The sequence below is a fragment of the Narcine bancroftii genome, chromosome 12 (assembly GCF_036971445.1).
Source record: "Narcine bancroftii isolate sNarBan1 chromosome 12, sNarBan1.hap1, whole genome shotgun sequence".
Lineage (NCBI taxonomy): Eukaryota > Metazoa > Chordata > Chondrichthyes > Torpediniformes > Narcinidae > Narcine > Narcine bancroftii.
In genome coordinates this window covers 39,956,255-39,977,651 of record NC_091480.1, presented here as the reverse complement: position 1 = coordinate 39,977,651, position 21,397 = coordinate 39,956,255, and the positions used below count along the sequence as shown (strand labels likewise).

General features: G+C 46.0%; 1 protein-coding gene across 11 annotated transcripts in view; it reads right to left on the bottom strand.

Annotated features, from left to right (window-relative positions):
• LOC138747402 (trinucleotide repeat-containing gene 6A protein-like) overlaps positions 1 to 21,397 on the bottom strand; it is a 243,894-nt gene that overhangs the window by 10,982 nt on the left and 211,515 nt on the right. For 6 of the 11 annotated variants that reach the window (XM_069906583.1, XM_069906586.1, XM_069906582.1 and 3 more), the window contains 5 exons: positions 18,902 to 19,048; positions 17,814 to 17,885; positions 15,810 to 16,017; positions 14,911 to 15,060; positions 13,222 to 13,398 (listed from right to left, as the gene is read on the bottom strand). In XM_069906583.1, the coding sequence (XP_069762684.1) occupies positions 13,222 to 13,398; positions 14,911 to 15,060; positions 15,810 to 16,017; positions 17,814 to 17,885; positions 18,902 to 19,048 (754 nt within the window). Of the gene's footprint in view, positions 1 to 13,221; positions 13,399 to 14,910; positions 15,061 to 15,575; positions 16,018 to 17,813; positions 17,886 to 18,901; positions 19,049 to 21,397 lie in introns of all 11 variants that reach the window. The other 5 variants (XM_069906581.1, XM_069906577.1, XM_069906578.1 and 2 more) reach the window with 1 other exon arrangement.

Sequence of the window (21,397 nt, the reverse complement as noted above, 5' to 3'; positions counted from 1 at the left end):
CAGGCTAGACTTCCACTGTCCAGACTTACCAGACAAGTGATAAGTGTGAAATGCTTCATTTTGGGAGGAATAATCAAAACAGGACATATGCAGTGAAGGGAAGGGCATTGAGGAATGCAGAGGAACAGAGAGATCTTGGAATAACGGTTCATCATTCTTTGAAAGTGGAATCTCATGTGGATAGGGTGGCGAAGAAGGCTTTTGGTATGCTGGCCTTTATAAGTCAAAGCATAGAATTTTGGAGTTGGGAAGTGATGTTGAGACTGTTCAAGGTGTTGGTGAGGCCATATTTGGAATACTGTGTGCAGTTCTGGTCCCCAAATGATAGGAAGGATATCAATAACGTAGAGAGGGTGCAGAGAAGATTTACTAAAATGCTGCCTGGATTGCAGTATCTAGAATATAAAGAAAGATTGAAAAGACTGGGTCTTTATTCATTAGAGCGTAGAAGGTTGAGGGGGGATTTGATAGAGGAATTTAAAATTATGAGTGGGATTGATAGAGTAGGTGTGAATAGCCTCTTCCCCTTGCGGGTAGGTGAGATTGGAAAGAGGGGTCATGAGTTAAAGGTTAGGGGGCAAAGGTTTAGAAGTAACACGAGAGGAAGCTTCTTCACTCAGAGAGTGGTGGCTGAGTGGAATGACGTTCTAGAAGAGGTGGTTGCAGCAGGGTCAATTTTGTCATTTAAGAAAAAGTTGGATAGGTGCATGGATGTGAGGGGATTGGAGGGTTATGGGCAGGGTGCAGGTAAGTGAGACTAGAGATCACTTAAATCGGTACGGACTAGAGGGGTCGAGATGGCAGTTTCTCTACTGTAACTATTATATGGTTATATAAGGTTGTCCATTATCTCCATCTCTTTACCTCCTCGCTATTGAACTGATCCACACAGGTTCAATCAGGAAAAACATAAAATCAATTAATTTGTTGATAATGTTCTGATATATCTGACAGAACCAGTTAAGTCATAACAAAAATTGTAGTCTAAATTAGAAGATTTTGGGATTATATCGGGTTATAAAGTCAATTGGGACAAGAGGAAAGTTATGCTACTTATGGGTGGGAATTATGAACAAATTAAGAGAAATTCTCAATTTAAGTGGCCGCTCAATGGGATTAAATATTTAGGAATCAAGGTAGATAACAACCTTTAGAATTTATATAAGTTGAATGATCTGCCCTTGCTTCGGAAAACTGAGGATGATCTTAATAAATGGTGACCCCCCCAATAACTTTGTTTGGAATGGTCAACTGTATTAAAATGAATGTGCTGCCTCGAGTACAATACAGAACAACTTTGATTATCCAAAATGGCTGAGACCGGGAAAATTTTGGATAAACGATTTTTTTGGAGAACTGGTCATTTTTTAAAAGGCACCCCAGAAGCAACAGCAAATCACTTGTAACAGTGTATAAACAACAAGGTAATGTTTTTTAAGCATTAAAATAATGTTTAATTCTCCCAAAAAACATGCTGGCCACACCGATCATGGACACCTCCTCACTGAGGACCTGCTCGTGCTAGGAGCCTGAAGGTCCTGCCCCTGCTTGGGAGCTTGAGGTCCCCACTGCTGCCGGGAGCAACAGGTCTGCTACTGCCCCTGTGGGAGCCCGAGGTCCGCTGCTGTCGCCACCAGGAGCCTGAGGTCAGCTAGTGCCGCTGCCAGAAGCCCAAGGTTCCAGCTGCTGCAGGGATCCCAAGGTCTGCTGCTGGGAGCCTGAGGTCTGCTGCTGCCGCTGGAGCACTGCATCCCCGGTCAGTTCGGCTCTGAAAAAAATTTCCAGATAAACAGAGGATTTTGGAGAATCCAATTTCAGATAATTGGAGTTGTACTGTATTTTTTTTCAAAGTTTACCTGTTCCTAGGCTTCAGAGATTCTTTCAAAACCTTAATAAATGTATCAGAAAGTTTCTGTGGAAAGGTAAGCCTACTGATAAATTAACTTGGAATTATAAATTGGAATGATTAATGCTCCCAGATTTCAAAAAAATATTTTTGGGCAACCCAATTGAAGTTTGTCACCTCCCTCTTTAATGGAGGACACAAGTCTTTAGGTGTAAATTTGGAGTTGCACAAAGTAGGTGAGAGGATAACCTTATATATATAAATGGAATTCTAAATTTATTTAGAAATAAATAAATTTATTACATTCTAAAGAAGCCACCCTATTAATGCATTTGATTACAATATGGATTCCATTAACAATTGATAATAAAATCCTTGACACTTCGTCCCAGAGATGGGTTAAGTGTATTGAGGATTGTTATGAGCAGGGACAATTTTTGACATTTGAGCAAATTAGGAAAAAATATGGAGTTTTAAATACATTTTTTTCTACTGTCTTCAGTTAAGATCTTATTTAAGGGGAAAATTGGGTCCAGCACTAACCTTACCGCAGTGTAGCAAAATAGAGACTATGGTTTTAAAGGGGGCACAAAATACTTTATGTCAAAAATGTATTCCTTACTTCAGGTGGGAACCCCTGAACAAGGGCTTGATAATCAAGACAAAGGTATGAATCAGATTTGGATATAGAAATTGATCCATTTTGCTGGTCCAACTTTATGTCAGGACAGCATGATGAACATGATTAATGTAAGGTATCAGCTGGTGCAATATAACTTGCATCAGCTATTCCTTACTCCACAAAGTTACATAAACTGAAAAGGAAATATCAGACCAGTGCTTTTGATGTGGTCAAGAAATAGGCACTTCCTTGCATTCAACCTGGTCATGCCCTAAAGTGAGGCCTTTCAGGGAAGATTTGCGTAATCTCCTGGAAAAAATTACAGGAATTCAATACCCTCAGGCACCTGAATTATTTTTATTGGGGAATTTAGAAGATGTGAGACCTAAAATGACGCTGTCGAAATATCAATTAAAATTCATTAAGCTTGCTTTAGCAGTGGCCAGGAAATGCATAGCAATTACTTGGAAATCAGATTCCCAACTACGTTTAGCCTGCTGGAAGATAGAAATCCATCATTGTGTTCCCCTGGAGAAGATGACCTACAAGTTCAGGAACAGGTAGGATGTATTTTTAAGAATATGGAATTCATACCTAAGGTACATTGGGGTAAATCTTTAACAATTCCCCCCTCCTGTCTCTCCCCTCCACCCAGTGCTCTTAGTGCCAAGGACCCTAGAGGTTATTTGTCCTTTGATGGGAGTGGAATTTATGTGAGGTGAAGCAAATCTTTTCCTTTTCTTATTCTTTCTCTTACTTGTTCTTCTTGCTTCTAGGGGGCGGGAGTGTTCCTCTTATTTTGTTCTTCTTTCTATGATCTTTTTCTCCCTTTGGTTCAACATGGACATTGAATTTGCATTTTTGTAGTATTAATGTAATTTTTTTTCTTTATAATAATTGAGTTACATGCTGACTCATTTTTCTTCCTTTAATATCAAGGTGTGGATCGATATTTGTATTTTGTTAATATTATTGATAATGATTTTTTTGATTATTCTTCATTTTGACTACATGTTGATTGAAATTCTCAAAATATAATATTCAGAAAAAAAAGAGCAACCCTGGATTGTTGTAAGATATGATCTGGTTTGCTCATGTTCTTAGGAGAGGTAATTTTATGCAGTCTGGCCTATACGTGACTTCAGATCCATAACACAGTTTACTCAAGAAGTAAAACGCAAAAGTTTGCAGAACACCGTGGTTGAAGTAAAGATACGATGCTGGAGAAACTCAGCAGGTCAAACAGTAGACTTTATATATCAAAGATAAAGATACAGAACCAACGTTTTGGGCTTGAGCCCTTCTTCAAGGTATAGTATACTTTGATGAAGGACTCGAGCCCAAAATATGTTATGCCAGAATCAGAATTTATTGTCATGAACAAATCATGAAATTTGTTGTCTTGTGGCGGCGTCACAGTGTAAACATTTATATAACAATAAATAAAAATAGTGCATGAAAAATCAAAGTAAGGCAGTTGTGTTGGTTCATTGATCATTCAGGAATCAGAAAGCAGTGGGAAGAAGCTGTCCTTGTGCCGCTGAATGTTATCTTTAGGCTCCTGTACCTTTTTCCCAATGGAAGCAGAGTGAGGATCCTTGAGGATAGAGGCTGCTTTCTTAAGAACACTGCCTCTTGTAGATGTCAACACTGGAGTGAATCTGGTGTCCATGATGTCGCAGACCAAGTTAACAACCCTCTGGAGTTTTTTCTTGTCCTGAGCGTTGGCACCTCTGTACCAGACAATGATGCAACCCAATGCTCTCCACAGCACACCTGTGGAGGTTTTCGAGTGTCTTCGGGGACACATCGAATCTCCTCAAACACCTCTAAGTATAGCCACTGGCGAGCCTTCTTTGTGATTGCGTTGACATGGAGGCTCCAGGACAGATCCTCAGAGATAATGACACCCAGGAATTTGAAGTTCTTGACCCTCTCCACTACTGCGCCCTTGACGAGGACTGGATCATGTTCGGACTTCCCCCTGAAGTCCACAATCATCTACTTGGTTTTGCTAACTTTGAGTGCAAGGTTGTTGGTGTGACACCACTCTAGAGCTGATCTACCTGTATGCTTATTACAGTTTGTGATTCTCCCGACAGCTGTGATCTCATTGGCAAATTTGTAGATAGCATTGGAATTGTGCCTGGTCACACAGTCATAGGTATATAGTGAGTAGAGCAGTGGGCTTAGCACGCATCCTTGGGCTGCGCCTGTACTGATAGTCAATAAAGGAGAAGTTGTTTCCAATTTGTACTGACTGTGGTGTTCCGATGAGGAAGTCAAGGATCCAGTTGCAGAGAGAGGGGTGCAGAGGCCCAGGGTTCAGAGCTTGTTGACCAACACTGAGGTGATAATGGATTTGAAGGCTGAGCTGTAGTCGTTGAAGAGCAGCATATGCACGTATGTTGCTGTATGAGTTCTGTATCTTTATCTTTGCTATATAAAGGGCACTGTTTGACCTGCTGAGTTTCTCCAGAATTGTTCTTCTACTTGTTGCGAAGTACACTCCAACTTCCCGTGAAAGTGGCCTAACATTTCAGAGTAACTAGGATTTGAAACATAGAAGATAGGAGCAGGAGTAGGTCATTCGGCCCTTCGAGCCTGCTCCGCCATTCAATGAGATCATGGCTGATCTTAAAGTTCAGTACCCCATCCCCGCCTTCTCTCCGTAACCCCTAATTCCCTTATACTGAAGAAATAGATCTAATTCCCTCTTAAATATATTCAATGAACCTGCCTCTACTGCTCTCTGTGGCAATGAATTCCACAGATTCACCACCCTCTGGGTAAAGAAATTCCTCCTCATCTCGGTTCTAAATGCTTTGCCTATTATCCTCGAACCATGGCCTCGGATTCTGGACTCCCCCACCATTGGAAACATCCCTTCCGCATCCATTCTGTCCAGTCCTGCCAGAATTTTATATGTCTCTGAGATCCCCTCTCAATCTTTTAAACTCCAGCGAGTACAATCCCAATTTGCGCAATCTTTCCTCACAAGTTATTCCTGCCAATGGGCTATAAATGCTGAGTTTGTCAGTGACGGCCATATCCTGAAAAATTCATATCTGAATAAAAACTGATTTCTTGGAGTCACATTGAAAAGAAGTGGTTTGAAGCAAACGAGATAACAGATCGATAAACCGAATTGGTAAATACTGAACGCTGTTGGACGAACTGAGCCTATCCATTTTTCTGTATTCTAGATTTCCAGCAACTGTTAAATCTTCATTAAAATGTTTTCCCCTTCCTTTTTCTTTGCACTATTTTCCCCTTCTCCAGATAGATTAGCTGCTTATAACAAACTTTTTTCACATCCTGTGGCACTGTTAGCGCAATGCTATTACAGTACCAGCGACCCAAGTTCAAATCTGGCACTGTCTATTCTCCCCATATCTGCGTTTTTCCTCTGGGTGCTCCCTTCAAAACGTACGGGGGGGGGGGGGGTTATAGGTTAATTGGGGTATTTGGGCTCATGGCTGGAAGGGCATGTAACCGTGCTGTATGTCCAAATTTAAAATGTAAAAATTATTTCAGCTATCACCATTTTATATTCACCTCCACCTGATCACAGTCATTCGATCTCCCCACTCCTCTACCCATGCAGCAATGTTAAACACATCTGCTTGCTCAAGGCTGTAATAAGAAGCCATCCATCTGAAGCACACTGTTTCTTCCCAGATGCTGTCTGACCGGTTGAGTACTTCCATTTTCTGTTTCAATTATTGCAGATACCTTTGGACAAACAGATCATTCTCTGCCTTGAAATTTCATGGTTCTCTTCCACCTGCCTCCTTGCCACTGTCTGAGAGATGTTGAAAGCTATTTTGTAATTACCCAGTGTAATGGAGAGGCTGCGGCCACCACATGGTGGCTCTGCTGCGCTCCTATCGAAGGACACATCACATGCATATCAAGGTCAAGACTCAACCCAAGCTATTAAGGTGACCCTTGCAATTGGCGCATCTAAATTACCAGGTCCTACAGTCCAGACAGCCTGCCTGGACTCAGCCCTGACCTTCACCCAATTGACCCAGGTGAATCACCTAGGCTAATCCCTGTTGAGCCCTTGCACTTGGCTTCGAGCCATTGGCCACAGCAACCAATGAGGTTGGCCATTGGTTTGAGGGATTGGCCCCCCAATACTGCCTGCAGAACTATAAAAGGCCATGTGCCCCTTTGTTCTGTCTCTTTGGACTCCTCATGGCCATAAGTATCACCTTTCGCACTGGATTGGGGTGAGTCCCGAGGATAGGTAGCTAGAGCCTTGTCCGTACCAGTCAAAGGGTGGGGCATGTAGTATCATCTTGATTCTGACTGTATGTGTTTTTAAGTAATTTCCCCAGTTTCTGTCAGTTTCTCCCTAGTTATCTAAAGAGTATATTTACCCCTTGTGTGTGTGTGTGTGTGTGTGTGTGTGTATAGGTTCATTTAGCATTTCAACTTTGTTGCCCTGTCTGGATCCCCAAAATAAACTTGTGCTTTGTACCTTGATGTTGGTCTGGTTCTTAACCTGTGGGATCCACATGAACCCCTATAACAATTGGCACTGCGAGCAGGATCCCAACGGTTTTTGGCCAAGCACAGACCAGAGAGGAATGTTTTGGAATAGGGGAAAGAAAGCCAGTACTGATCCCAAAGACAGAATTCCCAGGTGGGCCGATGATAGGAAGGGATTTGCGAGTCTGGCCAGCATGCTAGCAGACTTTGGAAAACCCGTGGACTGGTCTGAGCAATTGGACCCTTGTGGTGAGTGAATGGGACACCACGTGGTAGCCCTCCTCAAAGTGTCAGGGTTTCCCAAGGCAAGTGGGGTGCCTACTGGCCGCTGGCGTCACTGCTGAGATGCCACGTAGGGATTGTCAATCAGCTGGTGGGAAAGCTGCAGGCTGTCTCTGACCAAAGAGACAAGGAAACAGAGGCCCTGGGACAGAGCTGCAAGAGGCACTTCTTGCTGCCCAAAGCAGAGCAAACAACCTGGAGACCCGAGACATGGAGGTCGCTTGCAGACTTGGTGCAGCTCCAGCAGGCGCAGGCAGCCTGTCGGTCTGGTTGGCGACCAGACCTGATTAAAATTAGAGCCTTGGTCTGGGTGGCGGGGGTGGGGGGGGGGGGGGGGGAAAAGCAGCCAGACGCTTGGCTGGGAAATGGGGACATCTGGATGGAAAGTAATGGAGAAGGGATGCCCAGAGAGTTGGGGTCCCACCATGACTGTCCTTGTTCCCCCCCCCCACCCAAACCATTGAGTCCTTCCAAGCCTGACCCGTCTCCACACGATCCCAGGTCCTCTGCAGAGAGGAGCAGAGCGATGAGGAGATAGCCAGGGGGCATGCCTGGGGCTGCTCGGAGACAACCGAGACCTGGGATTCCTCCCCCAAGGAGCTTGCCCAGCTGGTGGACCGACACAGTAGGGAAGGATACCTGGGTTATCAGAGTTGGCCCTGATCAAAGGGATCTATGAGGAGGCCATTGACTAGAATTTTATTGAAAACATGAGGGTGACTGGCATGCTCGCGGGGCACCTTGTAACTACCGTAGCAACCAACCTTAAGTCTGTTGTCCTGCTTCTCATGGGCCCCACCACAGGGAAGTCGGAATGCGAAGCTATTACCCTCCTGGAAGGGCTGGAATATATGCTGCGGGAGGCACCTGCCCTAGTCCGCAGTGCGGAGTCCAGAACCTGGAACCTGAGTCCTTCTGTGCCACGCAAATGGCTCTACTTCGATCTGCTGCGCGCTGGGGTGGACCCCACTAGCATTGATGGGGACCCACACCTGCCCTGTATGCGTGCTGGAGGATATTGTGTAAGGGGAAGCTTGGCCAGGGGCCACTCGGAAACAACTGAGACCTGGGATTTCTCCCCTAAGGAGCTTGCCCAGCTGGTGGACCGACACAGTAGGGGAGGGTACCTGGGTTATCAGAGAGTTGGCCCTGATCAATGGGATCTATGAGGAGGCCATTGACCAGACCGGAAGCCAGATGCTGGGAGCGACATCAGTCCCCACACCATACAACCAACCCCCCAGCGCACCACCTGACCCCATCTCCCCAGCCATTAAGGCTGAGATCAGGCAGCAGTTGCTGCAGGAGATGTTGACTCTTGTCCTGCGTGAGCAGCCCGCCAGCAGTGCGCGGCAGACCCCCAATCCTCTCTGATAGGATGAAGGCCACACATTCTGACCTCTCCTGCCCAGGGGACCTGAGGCCACACATTCTTGTAGTGGTACATTGGGGAAAGGGCAATACACAGCACTGGTTAATACTTGTGGACACAGGCACACAGCACACCATTATCCTGGGCAATCCCGGGGGATGAAATGGGACCCCTTCTGCCCCCGAAGAAAGTCACTATCTGCCTGGCAATTGTGAAGCAACCCCCTGGACCTACTGTAGTCCTCATTGTGCCCTCCCCTGAGTGCATCTTGGGCATCAATTTATTACAGGGACAGTTCCTCCACACCAACCGGGGTTTGCTTCACCTTCGTGGTAGTGGGAGCCCATAGTCATACCCCCACCCTCCAAGATAACATATACGTGGCAATACCGCGTCCTGGGGGACTACCAGGACATTACAGAAGCTGTGCAGGCTCTCCTATGGCAGGGAATTATCAGACCTGCAGACTCCCCCTTCAATAGCCTTGTCTGGCTGGTCCGGAAAAAAGATAGTACCTTGAGAATGATTGTGGACTAGAGACAACTGAATAAAATTGCTCCCCCCACCCGCTGGCCACTGCTGTCCCAGACATTGTCACCTTAGTGGAAGATAATAAGGCCCTTTCAGATAGGGCAAAAGTCCAAATGTAAAGGCGGAGAACCTGTGCCAAAACGCATAACCACGTAGCTCTCTGAATGTGTGGAGGGATAATCAGCAGAGTGCTGTGCTCCACTGATCGATCTGAATCCACAGCTGCGCTAAGCGGCTATTTAGAGGCAGCTGATGATACGCAACCCATCTCCCCACCACCCCTCTCCCTCCAATTCAGGGGTGGTGGGGTAACAGGAGCCCTCGGGGCAGCGGAGGCTGGCAGGAGCTGTAAGTGGGCAGATAACAGTGCTGTAGCACCACCCGTCATAAAAACGGAGCAGAGCAATGGCCATCTTCCCTACCCATAATTCCCCAGGCAGCTGGAACTGTTCTGGGAACCAGAGCGATTCCAGTTGCCTGTGGGATCATGGGCAAGGGAAGACGGCCATTGCTCTGCTGCGTTTTTATGACGGGTGGTGCTACAGCACCAGTCGCTCTGCCTCCGTCAGATCCGGAGGGCCCTACGAGTTGCCTCTGGATATGAACGGGATGCTGGAGCAGCCTTTTCGGGCTGCTGTCTGAACGGTAAGTTCTTAGTTTTCCATCTGCTCCTGTAGCCAGCCTCAAGGCAGAGGCCTGACATGAAATAGCCTAGAGCTTCCCGACCCGATAGGCCAAGGCCATGATATGGGGTGGTGGACCAGCAAATGCATTCTTCTCCATCCCCCTGCATCCGGAGTCTCAGGGCCAATTTGCATTAAATGAATGCACAATACACTTTCTGCAGACTCCCTCAGGGGTACCTTCACAGCCCCACTATCTGCCACAGCGTAGGCGCCCGAGATATACAGTCAATTGATTTTCCTCCTGACGTGTCAATTGCCCATTATATTGACGATGTCCTTATCCACGGACTGTCTGAGACCATTGTCCCTGAGGCTCTTCAGACGTTAATGGTTTTCCTTCAAGATAGGGGGTGGCCCATTAATATGCATAAGGTTCAGGGGCCCGCCCGTGAAGTTAATTTCCTGGACATTCAATGGCACTCGGGACACCTGAGGCAGCCAGGAACAAGATTTTAATCTCTGCTGTCCCCAATGATAAAACTAGCACTTAGAGCTTCGTGGGTCTCCTGGATTATTGGCGACAACATATACCCCATCTCACTATGATTCCCAGACCACTCTACAGGGTCTCCCAAAAGAAAGCCATCTTCCTATGGGAGCCTGAAAACAGGCTGCTTTTGACACAGCAAAGCAAGCTGTTGAACAAGCATTTCCCCTCGCTCCCAGGCAGGCAGGTGTTCCTTTTGAATTATAGGTTTTGGCAAGAGAGACCACAGCCAGATGGAGCCTCTGGCAAAAACTCCAAGGTCGCAGGGTCCCGTTGGGCTTCTGGACAAAGCCTCTGCCTGAGGCTGCTGCGCACTACAGCCCATTTGAGCACCGGCTGCTTGCCTGCTACCTGGCCCTCCTGGCTACTGAGCTGTCGTTCTCCGCCTCCACCTGCCCATAATGCGGTGGGTCAAATCCTCCAATTCCACCCACAAGGAAGGCCGGGCCCAATGGCCATCTATAGTAAAATGGAAGTGGTACACTGTGGAATGTGCCGAGCCTGGTCCGGAAGGGGTCAGCCACCTCCACGAACAGGTCATGTCCTTCCCACAAGCCTAGGACCCAGCCCCAGAAATGGCTGAAATTCTGCCCTCCCCTGTGTCCTGGAACTACCCCTTTGACCCCAACATAAATCCCACGCCTGGTTCACAGATGGCTCCAGCCGCTGGAAAGGGGGAATCAATATTGGAAGGTGGCGGCACTTCACCCCACTACGGGAAAAATCTTGACTAAGGAAGGGACTCCAGGGAGCTTGCTGAAATGATAGCAGTAGCACTCTCATTACAGGATACCACCGGGCCCGTTCACATCTATACCAATTTCTGGTTTCCCAGTATTCGTAGTGCCCTACATCCACTCTCTTGACAACCAGCCTTTGGCGACCACCGTAGCAAGACAGCCATCACAGCGGGAAAAAGGTTCTAGATGATCGTCTTCCCCAGATACGGTACCACCCGACTCTCCACCGAAGTAATCCAGATGACCGCCCTCCTCAAGATGTTGGCCAACAAGATCACAGTGGCATTGCACCAAACACAGGACGCTCTGACCCGGACAGCTGTGGAGCTGACAGCGGTCTGTATGGTCGCACTGCAAAATTGGATGGCCCTGATGACCTGCTGGTGGCAAATGGTGGTACCTGTGCCATCACTGGTCAGGATGCTGCACCTACATGTATGACGAATCCACTAACATCATCCACCTGTCTGACCACATTTGGGACTCAGTGGCTAAAATTCAAAAAGGGACCACTTTCTCCAGCACACTACCTCATAGGGAGACTGGTGTACATTTGGCTCCATTGGGGGTGTCTTGGCAACTATTATATATTGGGGAATTGTTTTCATCCTTATTATTTCTATAATCATTCTGTGCTGTGCTTGCCAAATCATACGGACCACGGTATTACCCCATTAGATTTGTTACTGAATGTAATATATGATTGGCAAGCAATGTGTCTTCTGAAGGGGTGGATTGTAATGGAGAGGCTGTGGCCACCACATGGTGGTGCTGCTGTACTCCTATTCGAAGGACACATCACATACAAATCAAGGTCAAGACTCAACCCAAGCCATTAAGGTGACCCTTGCGAATGGCCCATCTAAATTATCAGGTGCTGGAGTCCAGACAGCCTGCCTGGACTCAGCCCTGACCTTCACCCAATTGGCCCAGGTGAATCACCTAGTGATCTGTGCTGAGCCCTTGCACTTGGCTTCGAGCCATTGGCCACAGCAGCCAATGAGGCCCAGCCTGGCCTGAGTGATTGGCCCCTCAATACTGCCTGCAGAACTATAAAGGGCCATATGCCCCTTTGTTCTGTTCTTTTGATCCCTTGTGGCACATAAGTATCACCTTTCGCACTGGATTAGAGTGAGTCCCGAGGTTAGATAGCTAGAGCCTTGTTCGTACTGGTCAAGGGGTGGGGCACGTAGGTATCATCTTGATTCTGACTGTATGTGTACTTAAGTAATTTCCCCAGTTTCTGTCGGTTTCTCCTTAGTTATCTAAAGTGCATATTTACCCCTTGAGTATTGTGTGTGTGTGTGTGTGTGTGTGTGTGTGTGTGTGTGTGTGTGTGTGTGTGTGTGTGTGTGTGTGTGTGTGTGTATAGGTTCATTTAGCATTTCAACCTTGTTGCCCCGTCTGGATCCCCAAAATAAACTTGTGCTTTGTACCTCGATCTTGTTCTGGTTCTTAACCTGTGGGATCCACACGAATCCCTATAACACCCAGCCTTTCAGTGGGCCTGTGCAACAAATGATGTAAAGTTCACACTGCCGTTTGTAGTTTTATCAATGTGGCAAACATTTCACAGAGATAAACCAGCATGTCCATCTAATCTCCACTTTTCTCATGATAAAATGTGAAGACACCACAATACAATTTTTCTGTTCACCAATTTAACCTTGTCATAATGATTACTACATACTTATGGCAAGTTGACATTCATTGGGAACTAAATATGATTGTTCACTTGAAGATGTATGCACAATTAAATGTTAAAGTGATCAAACTGCAGGCCCAAATGTCTGGAAGATGTTTAATATTTTAGCTGAGAGCCACAGAAAGGTAGGATAATGCAAGTACCATGCACTACAGCCTGTGCCACAAGGTGTCCCTATACATTAATTATCTGGAAGGAAATAACAACACACAAAAGTGCCAGAGAAACTCAGCAGGTATTGTAGCAACCATAGGAGGCAAACATATAACCAACCTTTTGGGTCTGAGGCCTGCCTACTGAGTTGCTCCAGTACTTCCTTGTTTTACTGAGGGAAATAATTACTTCAATACCCTGAATTCTTAAACTTGGTCAAGGAATTGCAGAAGGCTTCTGATTTAGAATTTGGCATCTAAAATTGGCTTCCATCTGATTAAATATACAACATCTTACCTGGTGGCCAATTAACATTGCTAGAGAGCTTATCACTGGGTGATTTGGCACTTGGCCAGCCATCTCCAACAGATCCAGGAGGACTGGCCAAAGACTTCATGGAAATGTCAAAGTGACCAAAAGGAGATTCTTCAAGCAACTTTCCAGAACAAATACTAAGACCACTTGAAGTAGCACCTGATTGGGAAGAAAAAAAATATTTGTTTTTTGTAAAGAGAGTGAGATGTCAGCTCAATCCTTTTTAATAAAAACACAAACTCAGCATGTCTTGTAGCATCCATAGCTGGGAAAAACATAACCAATGTTTCAGGGCTGACCCCTTTTTCAAGGTTTCAGTAAAAAGAAGATGGGCACCTCAATAAAAAGGCTGGCAGAGGAAGAAAGGACAGATGGAGGAACACAGGCCAACAGGTAAAAGCCCATAATTGGACACAGATAGGATGACTACAGGAGAGGAAATGTGAGAATTGATCAGGGGAGGTGGTGGGTTGGGACTGTGAATGCACAGCTGGAGTAAAGGATGCAAAAGGAAAGAGAGAGAGAGAAAGAGCAAGAGGAGACAGGGATAGGGGCAAGGGAGGGATGGGGGAGGTGCTAAATGAAACCTGAAGTCGATGTAAATGCTATCTTGTTGGAGGGTGCTCAGACAAAATATGAGGTGTTGTTCCTCCAATTTGCAGCTGGTCTCAGTCTGGCAGTGCACGAGACCATGGACAGAGATGTCAGCAAGGGAATAGAGCATAGAATAGAAATGGACTGCCACTGGGAGATCCCTGCTGTTGTAGTGAACAGAGCGAAGGTGCTCAATGAAGCAATCTCCCATTTTGCATCCATCCTCTCTAATGTAGAGGAGAAAACTGGCACACTGGATGCAATATATGACCCTGCTGATTCACAAATATAGTGTTGCTTCACTTGGAAGGACTGTTTGGGGCCATGAAAGGTGGTGAGGGAGGAGGTCTGGGCGCGTATAGCATTTCTGGGCACAGGGGTAGGTGCCAAGGGCTGATTGGTGGTAAGGGAGAAGTGGACAAGAGAGTCATGGAGGAGAGAGGGAAAGATGTGTCTGGAGTTGAGATCACGTAGTAGGTAGCATAAATGGCAGAAGTTAAGTTGGATGAGGATGCTGGTGGGGCAAGGGGAATCCTTGTTGCACGTAGTGGTGAAGGGGGCCAGGGCAGGTGTGCGGGTAATAGAGGATATGCAGGCGAGGGGTGAGTTGATGGTAGTAGAGGCAAAGCCAAATTTTTTGAAGCAAGAGGACATCTGGATGATCTTTCATGGAAGACCTCATCCTGGGAGCAGATGCATTGGAGATGGAGGATTTGTGAGAAAGGAATGGAATCCTTATCAGGTACAGGGTGTGAAGAGGTGCAGTTGAGGTAGCTGTGGGAGTTGGTGGGTTTGTAGAAAACATCTGTTGTTTTTTGTGAGTTTGTCTCCCGAGATGAAGACGAAGAGATCAAGAAATGGGAGTTGCTATAAGATGGACTAAGTGAATTTGGGGTCAAGGTGGAAGTTAGCAATAATTTAGATAAAGTCAACAAGCTCATCATGGTTCATGTGTAGTCGTACACAGCTCACAATCCAAACACAGAATCCAATAGACATCAGACTCTTTCTACGAGGCTATTTAAATGATTGAGGTCCAACCATTAATATTAGAACTAAAAGTCATTCATGTCTTACCATGTTTGCTGGAGTTTTGATCTAGAGAGGAATTAACTGGAAGGCTTTCTGAGGCAGTCCATTGCTTCAATCGAGACTGTTGGGATTGTGGCTCTTTCAGGTTAACAATACTGCCGAAATCCAGGGGTACATTCAAGTTTGGATTTAAGCCTAGGGAAACAAGTCAATTCGGTATTAAATAAAGGTACAAATACAAGGTGCAGATGCACAAACTTAAAATGGAACTCTCACAGGATAACTCCTCAGATCTTGCAAGGAATCATGCAAATGGAAAGTACCATGCCCATCTTCACCAGTGACAATGACTTGTTCAATTAGCTCCATGCCAGATCTCCAGTACTGAGTGAGTGGCAAAAAAGGTCCATCCTGGAGAGCCACACAGCAGAACTGGCCCTGTGTTTAGAGACTCCACTTCACAGATGGACAGCTGTCAATGAGTTGTATTTTTAATTAAACAATCCTGCAGCTTTTTATTGGTGGCAGCCCATAACAATTCATATTTATTTAATTAATTTCCAAAGCTTGCCCAAGGTGAGAAAAGAACACTAAACTTCAAGATTGCCTGCTCAATAATAAAGGGAAACAGTTGCCAAACTTCATAGGACACCATCAGCTTCCCTCTGGGAACATTTGGAGACTAAATGTTACACAAACAGATTATTCACCTCTTGATTTAGATCTTTCTTGAATGGTAAGCTTCTTCCCTGCATGCTGGTGGATGGGTGAGCCTGTCATGTGTCTGTTTGCATTGCAGAGTGGGGGGCTGAAGAGGCTGTGGTTAGGGCTGTTATCAGGAAGAAACATTTTGGGCACAGGACAATTTAAGGGCACACGGGCAAGGTGAGCAGCTTCAGGCATCGTGGAGTCAGATTGCCCATGATTGGGTTGGGGAAACCCACCTAAAGGGTAGCTGCTGTATGAGTTAAGCGAAGGCGGCTCTTTTGTCTGCAGCTCGTGAGGGGTAGGGGGCATGAGATTCTCCGGGAAGGGCTTCATGGAGGGCTGATGCATTGGCTGCTGCTGTGATGAAGACTGCTGCTTCAGAAGGCTTGCATCCAGTTGACGGGGGTGTTGCAGCATTTGTTGCATGTTGAGTACACGAGTAGCCTGAACATACAAGGAAGAAATCACACATGTAATGTCAATATATTTCAAAACTAAGTTAACATTTAATAGGAATCACTTCTGGGTCCCTTCTCACATTCATATTAGCAATACATTGTTAAGATCCTCAAAGCCACACAATTAGTTAGTCATTTCAAGTTTTCAAAATAAAATTATGCAGTCTAAGCTTAATCCCAACCTCTATTTAATTAAACTGACAGTGAATTGATTGGACGGAAGATTGGTAATTCTAGTCCAGATCATCAAAGACCAGTAAAATGGTTTCTCCAAAAACTAGAGTCAAGATTCCAAGTCCCACCATGCATGTCAATAGGATCGATTATACAAGGTGCTCCCCTACTTACGATGGTCCAACAGGATTTTCAAAGTTATGATGGTACAACAGTGTGACTATTGTAATTTACTTTCATGTGATACGTTAAAGTAAGGTAATTGCAAGCATCATTGATTTCCAATAAACATTAATAATTCCTCTAAGGCGAATTCTTTGTGGCCTCTTTGGTCAATCACTTCTTTTAGTTCAGTCGGAAAGCTTACAGGGATTCAGGGTCTGATAAGGCACTGTCAGGGGAGAGCTGGGCAGTGGGATCAGTGTGGGGACTGATACACCGCTGTCGGTGTTATACAAAGTATACCTGCATTCTTTATGGACATGATTTTTTCAATTTATGAAGGGTTTGCCGGAACGTAACCCCATCGTAAGTTGAGGAGCACGTGCATAGTGTCTCAGCCCACACGACTAAGTTTGTGAACACCAACTTTGTACTTGTCCATACTTCCAGTGGCATCTCCACTCCAGTGGGACTAGTGCAACTATTGTTCCTTCAAAACAAAACTAATCCAGCTATCCTATTAACCCAAAACAAATGCAGATTACTATCCCTCTCCCACCACAGAATGCACTCATCATCGTAAACTTATGACTGAGCAGGTTATTGTAATGAGTGTTTTCTCCACTGAAACACAGTCAATCATATAGCATGGAAATGAGCTATTCACCCACCAAGTCCATGTCAATCAGTGGGCACCCATCTTGATTAATCCCACCTTCTTTCACTTGGTCTCCAGCAATTAAGGTACTCACCTATTGTCATTTCTTAAATGCTGGAGGCAGTTCTGTTTCTACCATTCTCTCTGACAATGTATTCCAGGTACTCACCTCTCGCTAGGTGGTAAAGATCCCTTAGGTCCCCTATAAATCTCTTACCCCTTACTCTAAATCCATGTCATCTAGTTTTATTCATCTCTGATTTGGGAAAGAGTTTCCTGCAACCTGTCTTATCTAAAACCACACCCACCCCCCCTCCCGTCCCAGGAATTTATACACCTCAAACTTGTCCCTTTTTATTCTCCTCTTTCCAGGGAAAACAGATCTAGCCTCTTCGGTCTCTCCCCATAATTGAAATGGTTCATCCCAGCAACATCCTGCTGAATCTCCTCTGGAACTTCTCCAGCATTATCACATTATTCCTATCGTGTGCTAACCAGAACACCACACAGTATTCCTGCTGAGGCTCGACCAATGTTTTCTAAACCTCTCTGCCCGAATAATGAAGGCCAACATCCATATGCTTTCTTAACCACATTACCCATTAGCGCAAGGATCTTCGGTTTTCTATACCAAGGACCCTAACCTTCAAAGTGTTTGCCCTAGCTGCTCTGGTACTCCCACAATTCATCACCTCACACTTTTCGGGGTGAAATTGTAACTGGCATTTTTCAGCCCATTTCACCAACACACAAATACCTCTAGGGTCCTTAACATTTATAGACGTTACCTGTTCTTGAGCCTGACGCATGGGTCCAGACATGTTCCTCTGGGTTTGTACCTTCTGTTGCTGTAGCAGTCGCTAATATTAAGAATGAACATCAAAAATGTAAAATGTTTTCAATTAACAAAGGTGGCCAAAATATTTTGACCCACTTGAAGATATTCAGGTAGTTTTACACTGGAACTCTGAGGTAGTTGGAATTTATCAAATGGTGCACGGTCTGTGCTCAAAATGAACCAGCTGGTAATGTTGCAGCATCCTTGTTCAATGTGCCCTGCGACAAATAATTACAACTGTGGGAGCTCTCATCCATCAAATCCCTACTTTGGCATCTACTCTGAAGAACATACCTGAAGGGCAATGGTGCACGGACTGGCAGGATTAGGTTTTAGATTTCCTCATGCATTTTCCATGAGGACTGGCACACACAATCTCAGCATGCCATGGATGAAGCAATTACTTGGTCCAGTTCAATTTAATTTGCACAATGAGGGAACAGTACCTTCCATCCAGGGTGGAGGAGGAGAACATGCAGACAAATCACATCTGTCTGGCAAATACTGCCTCTCCATGCCACCTTTCCTGAGGCAGATTGAATAAAGGCATGCTACTGGTCAATTTTCTACCTCTGCATCATTAGGGAATGGAAGCAGTAATGTTTGGAAGGGTTGAAAGGACTTACAAAAATACCCAAAATTTTCCAGTTTGATGCAAATCTGCAATGACACTGAATGCTTAATGCTGCTCGATGTCAGATACTTGCACTTTGTCCTTCAATCCTGTACCACAGATAGATACCTTACAACTATCAGAAAGCAATTCAATGGTAGATGGTACTACAATGAGTTTACTCGGACTGACATCTGAGATCATGAGCAAAGTGCCCAGAACTATGAAAATGACAAACCGGAACCAATTGGGCCAACTACAGCATCCATACCAATACCTCAAATGATATCAGCTAAATTCAACGCACAGCACGGATGGAACCCAAGACTTTTAAGAAAAAAAACATTATTCTAAGGCAAGCATTGTGTTGGGTTGTTAACCCCACCCACACCTGACAGTTTTCTCAAAACTTAAATATTGCCTACCTGTAGTTGGGAGATCTGTGAAAGTTGAGACAGCTGGTTCAACTGGGAGAGCTGGTTCAGCATGGCCACCTGCTGGGGGCCAAAGTTCAATAGTGCAGTGTTTAGGCTCCCATTGGCTGTTGCATACTTCAGTAATGATGCTGAAACCTTTCAGAAAAAAATGATTGCAAGGATTTAAATTGTTATTAACTGGATTCAGCCTTACTTTCGATGTCTTTGCAAATCGCCAGGGATTTTAAAATTGAGATATTGTAAAGAGATATTTAAAATTGAACAATGTTTTTTAAAAAATGGTTCAGAGATCAATAGATTTTAAAAGTCAAATGAATACCACAATTCCCATCTGCTTCTCTCCTTGCACCCATCAAATGGGTGAGCTAACTTTATAGGCACCATGGTTAGTGCAGTAGTTAGTGCCAACACCATTACAGGACCAATGACTCGGGTTCAAATCCGGCGCTCATTGAAAGCACCAATGTGCTTTCTCCCTGGGTCTACGTAGGTTACTTCTGGGTGCTTCAAAAATGTGTGAGGAGTATTTGTGGGGCACAGACTCAAAGGCTGCAAATGCTCGTTTCCATGCTGTGTCCAGATGCTTTTTAAAAATGACTTGCACCCACCACTACTGACTCCATAAAAATACTGCAACGTTACGACACGATGACACTGATGCAACTATACCTAGGGGAGACTGAGGCAGCACAGCATATTTTATATTAGTGTAGAGGCCCGCATGCGGAGACACATACCAGCATACAAAATGGCTGAAAAACGAGGCAACCGCACGGACCTGGGCGTGGTACCGGCTGTCATCCCAGGTGACCTCCACACAGCAGGAAGATGGAGAACTCTGGCAGGAACGTTGGCCAATCCCAGGCCGGTGCTCTGATGACATGATGCCCTGATGTCAGCACCTGGGGCCCATATAAGTGTGACTGGCAGAGCAATAAACCAGTCTAGTTTTCCAAGGCTTTGGTGTGTGTGTTCTTCTTCTCCATGCTCAAGTAGTACGATCGCCTCATTGGCAGTTGGACCTGATCAGGACACAGCGGCAAGGGTCGTAGATTTCCAACGCCAGCCTCCAGAGCAAGGTAAATACATGGCCATCAAATAGCTGTTAAACTGAAATTTTGGGCTCTCCCGGCATGAGCACGCTGCCCGATTGCTGCTTATGGATGGACTGGGGGACAGGGCTCCATCCTCCCTAATGAGCGAGATGCTTGCTTTGACTGAGGGCCACAAACCTTGCCTGGTCTTCGAGCTGATCTTTCTGGAGCAGCTGCCTGAGGATATCTGACTCTTGCTCATGCATGAGGATGTCAGCGACCCTTGGAGGGTCGCAGCCTGGGAAGATATGCTCTGGAGAGCGAAGAAGGACACTAGCGCTGTTGTAGACCACATCAGCAAGTCCCACAAACAACCCCTGGCGAGATCAAGGCCAGAGGAGAGGAAGTGAGTACCCCAGGACAGTTATGCTACTATCATCAGTGATGGGGTGCAAAGGCCCATTGATGCCACCCTGCGGGTTTCCAGGAAATGCCCTGGTCAACTGTCATTGATGGCTGCAGTGGTTGGACTGTGTGATAGTCTCCTCTACGTCTGGGACTCACTGTTGGGCAGGCATTTCCTGGTTGACACAGGCACCAAGATAAACGTCCTACCCCCTGCAGGTACTGACACCCACAATGGCAAGCAGGGCCCGGCACTGAGAGCAGCTAACAGCTTTTCCATTCAGACTTTTGGGACCCGCACCATCCCCCTTCATTTTGGCAACAGCCGCTTTACATGGACCTTCACCTCATGACAGTGGCGAACCATTCCTGGGAACCAACTTCCTTCGGGCTCACTGTTTGCTGGTCGACCTTAAGGGACGGTGCTTGGTGCATGTCAGAACCTTTCAGACTCTGTCTCTGGGAGAAGCCAAACTACCCGCCCCCCCCCCCCCACTTGGACTCTACAACATCTCGGACAATGAATTCACCTGCATCTTGGTGGAGTTCCTCTCGATAGTGGCACCACAGTTCTCTGCAGTTGAGCCAAAGCACGGGGTAAGGCACCACGTTCTGTCCGAGGGCCCCCCGCTCCATGCCAGGGCACGCTGACTCCCTCTTAAAAACTCAGCCTGGCGAAGGAGGAGTTTAAAAAAATGGAGGAGCTGGGGAATGTGCGGTGCTCCAACAGTGCCTGGGCTTCTCCCCTCCACATGGTGTCCAAATCAACAGGGCGTTGGAGACCATGCGGTGACTACCACCACCTCAATGAGGCCACCATGCCCGACAGATATCCCGTCCCACACATCCAATACTTTGCTGCCAACCGGCACAGGGTACGGATGTTCTCCAAGGTGGACGTCATCCGGGGATACCACCAAATCCCAGTTCACCCCCAAGACACTCCCTTTGAATTTCTCCGTATACCCTTCGGTCTAAAGAACGCGGCACAAACTTTTCAATGGCTGATGGACGCAGTTGGCCAGGACCTCCCATTTGCATTCAT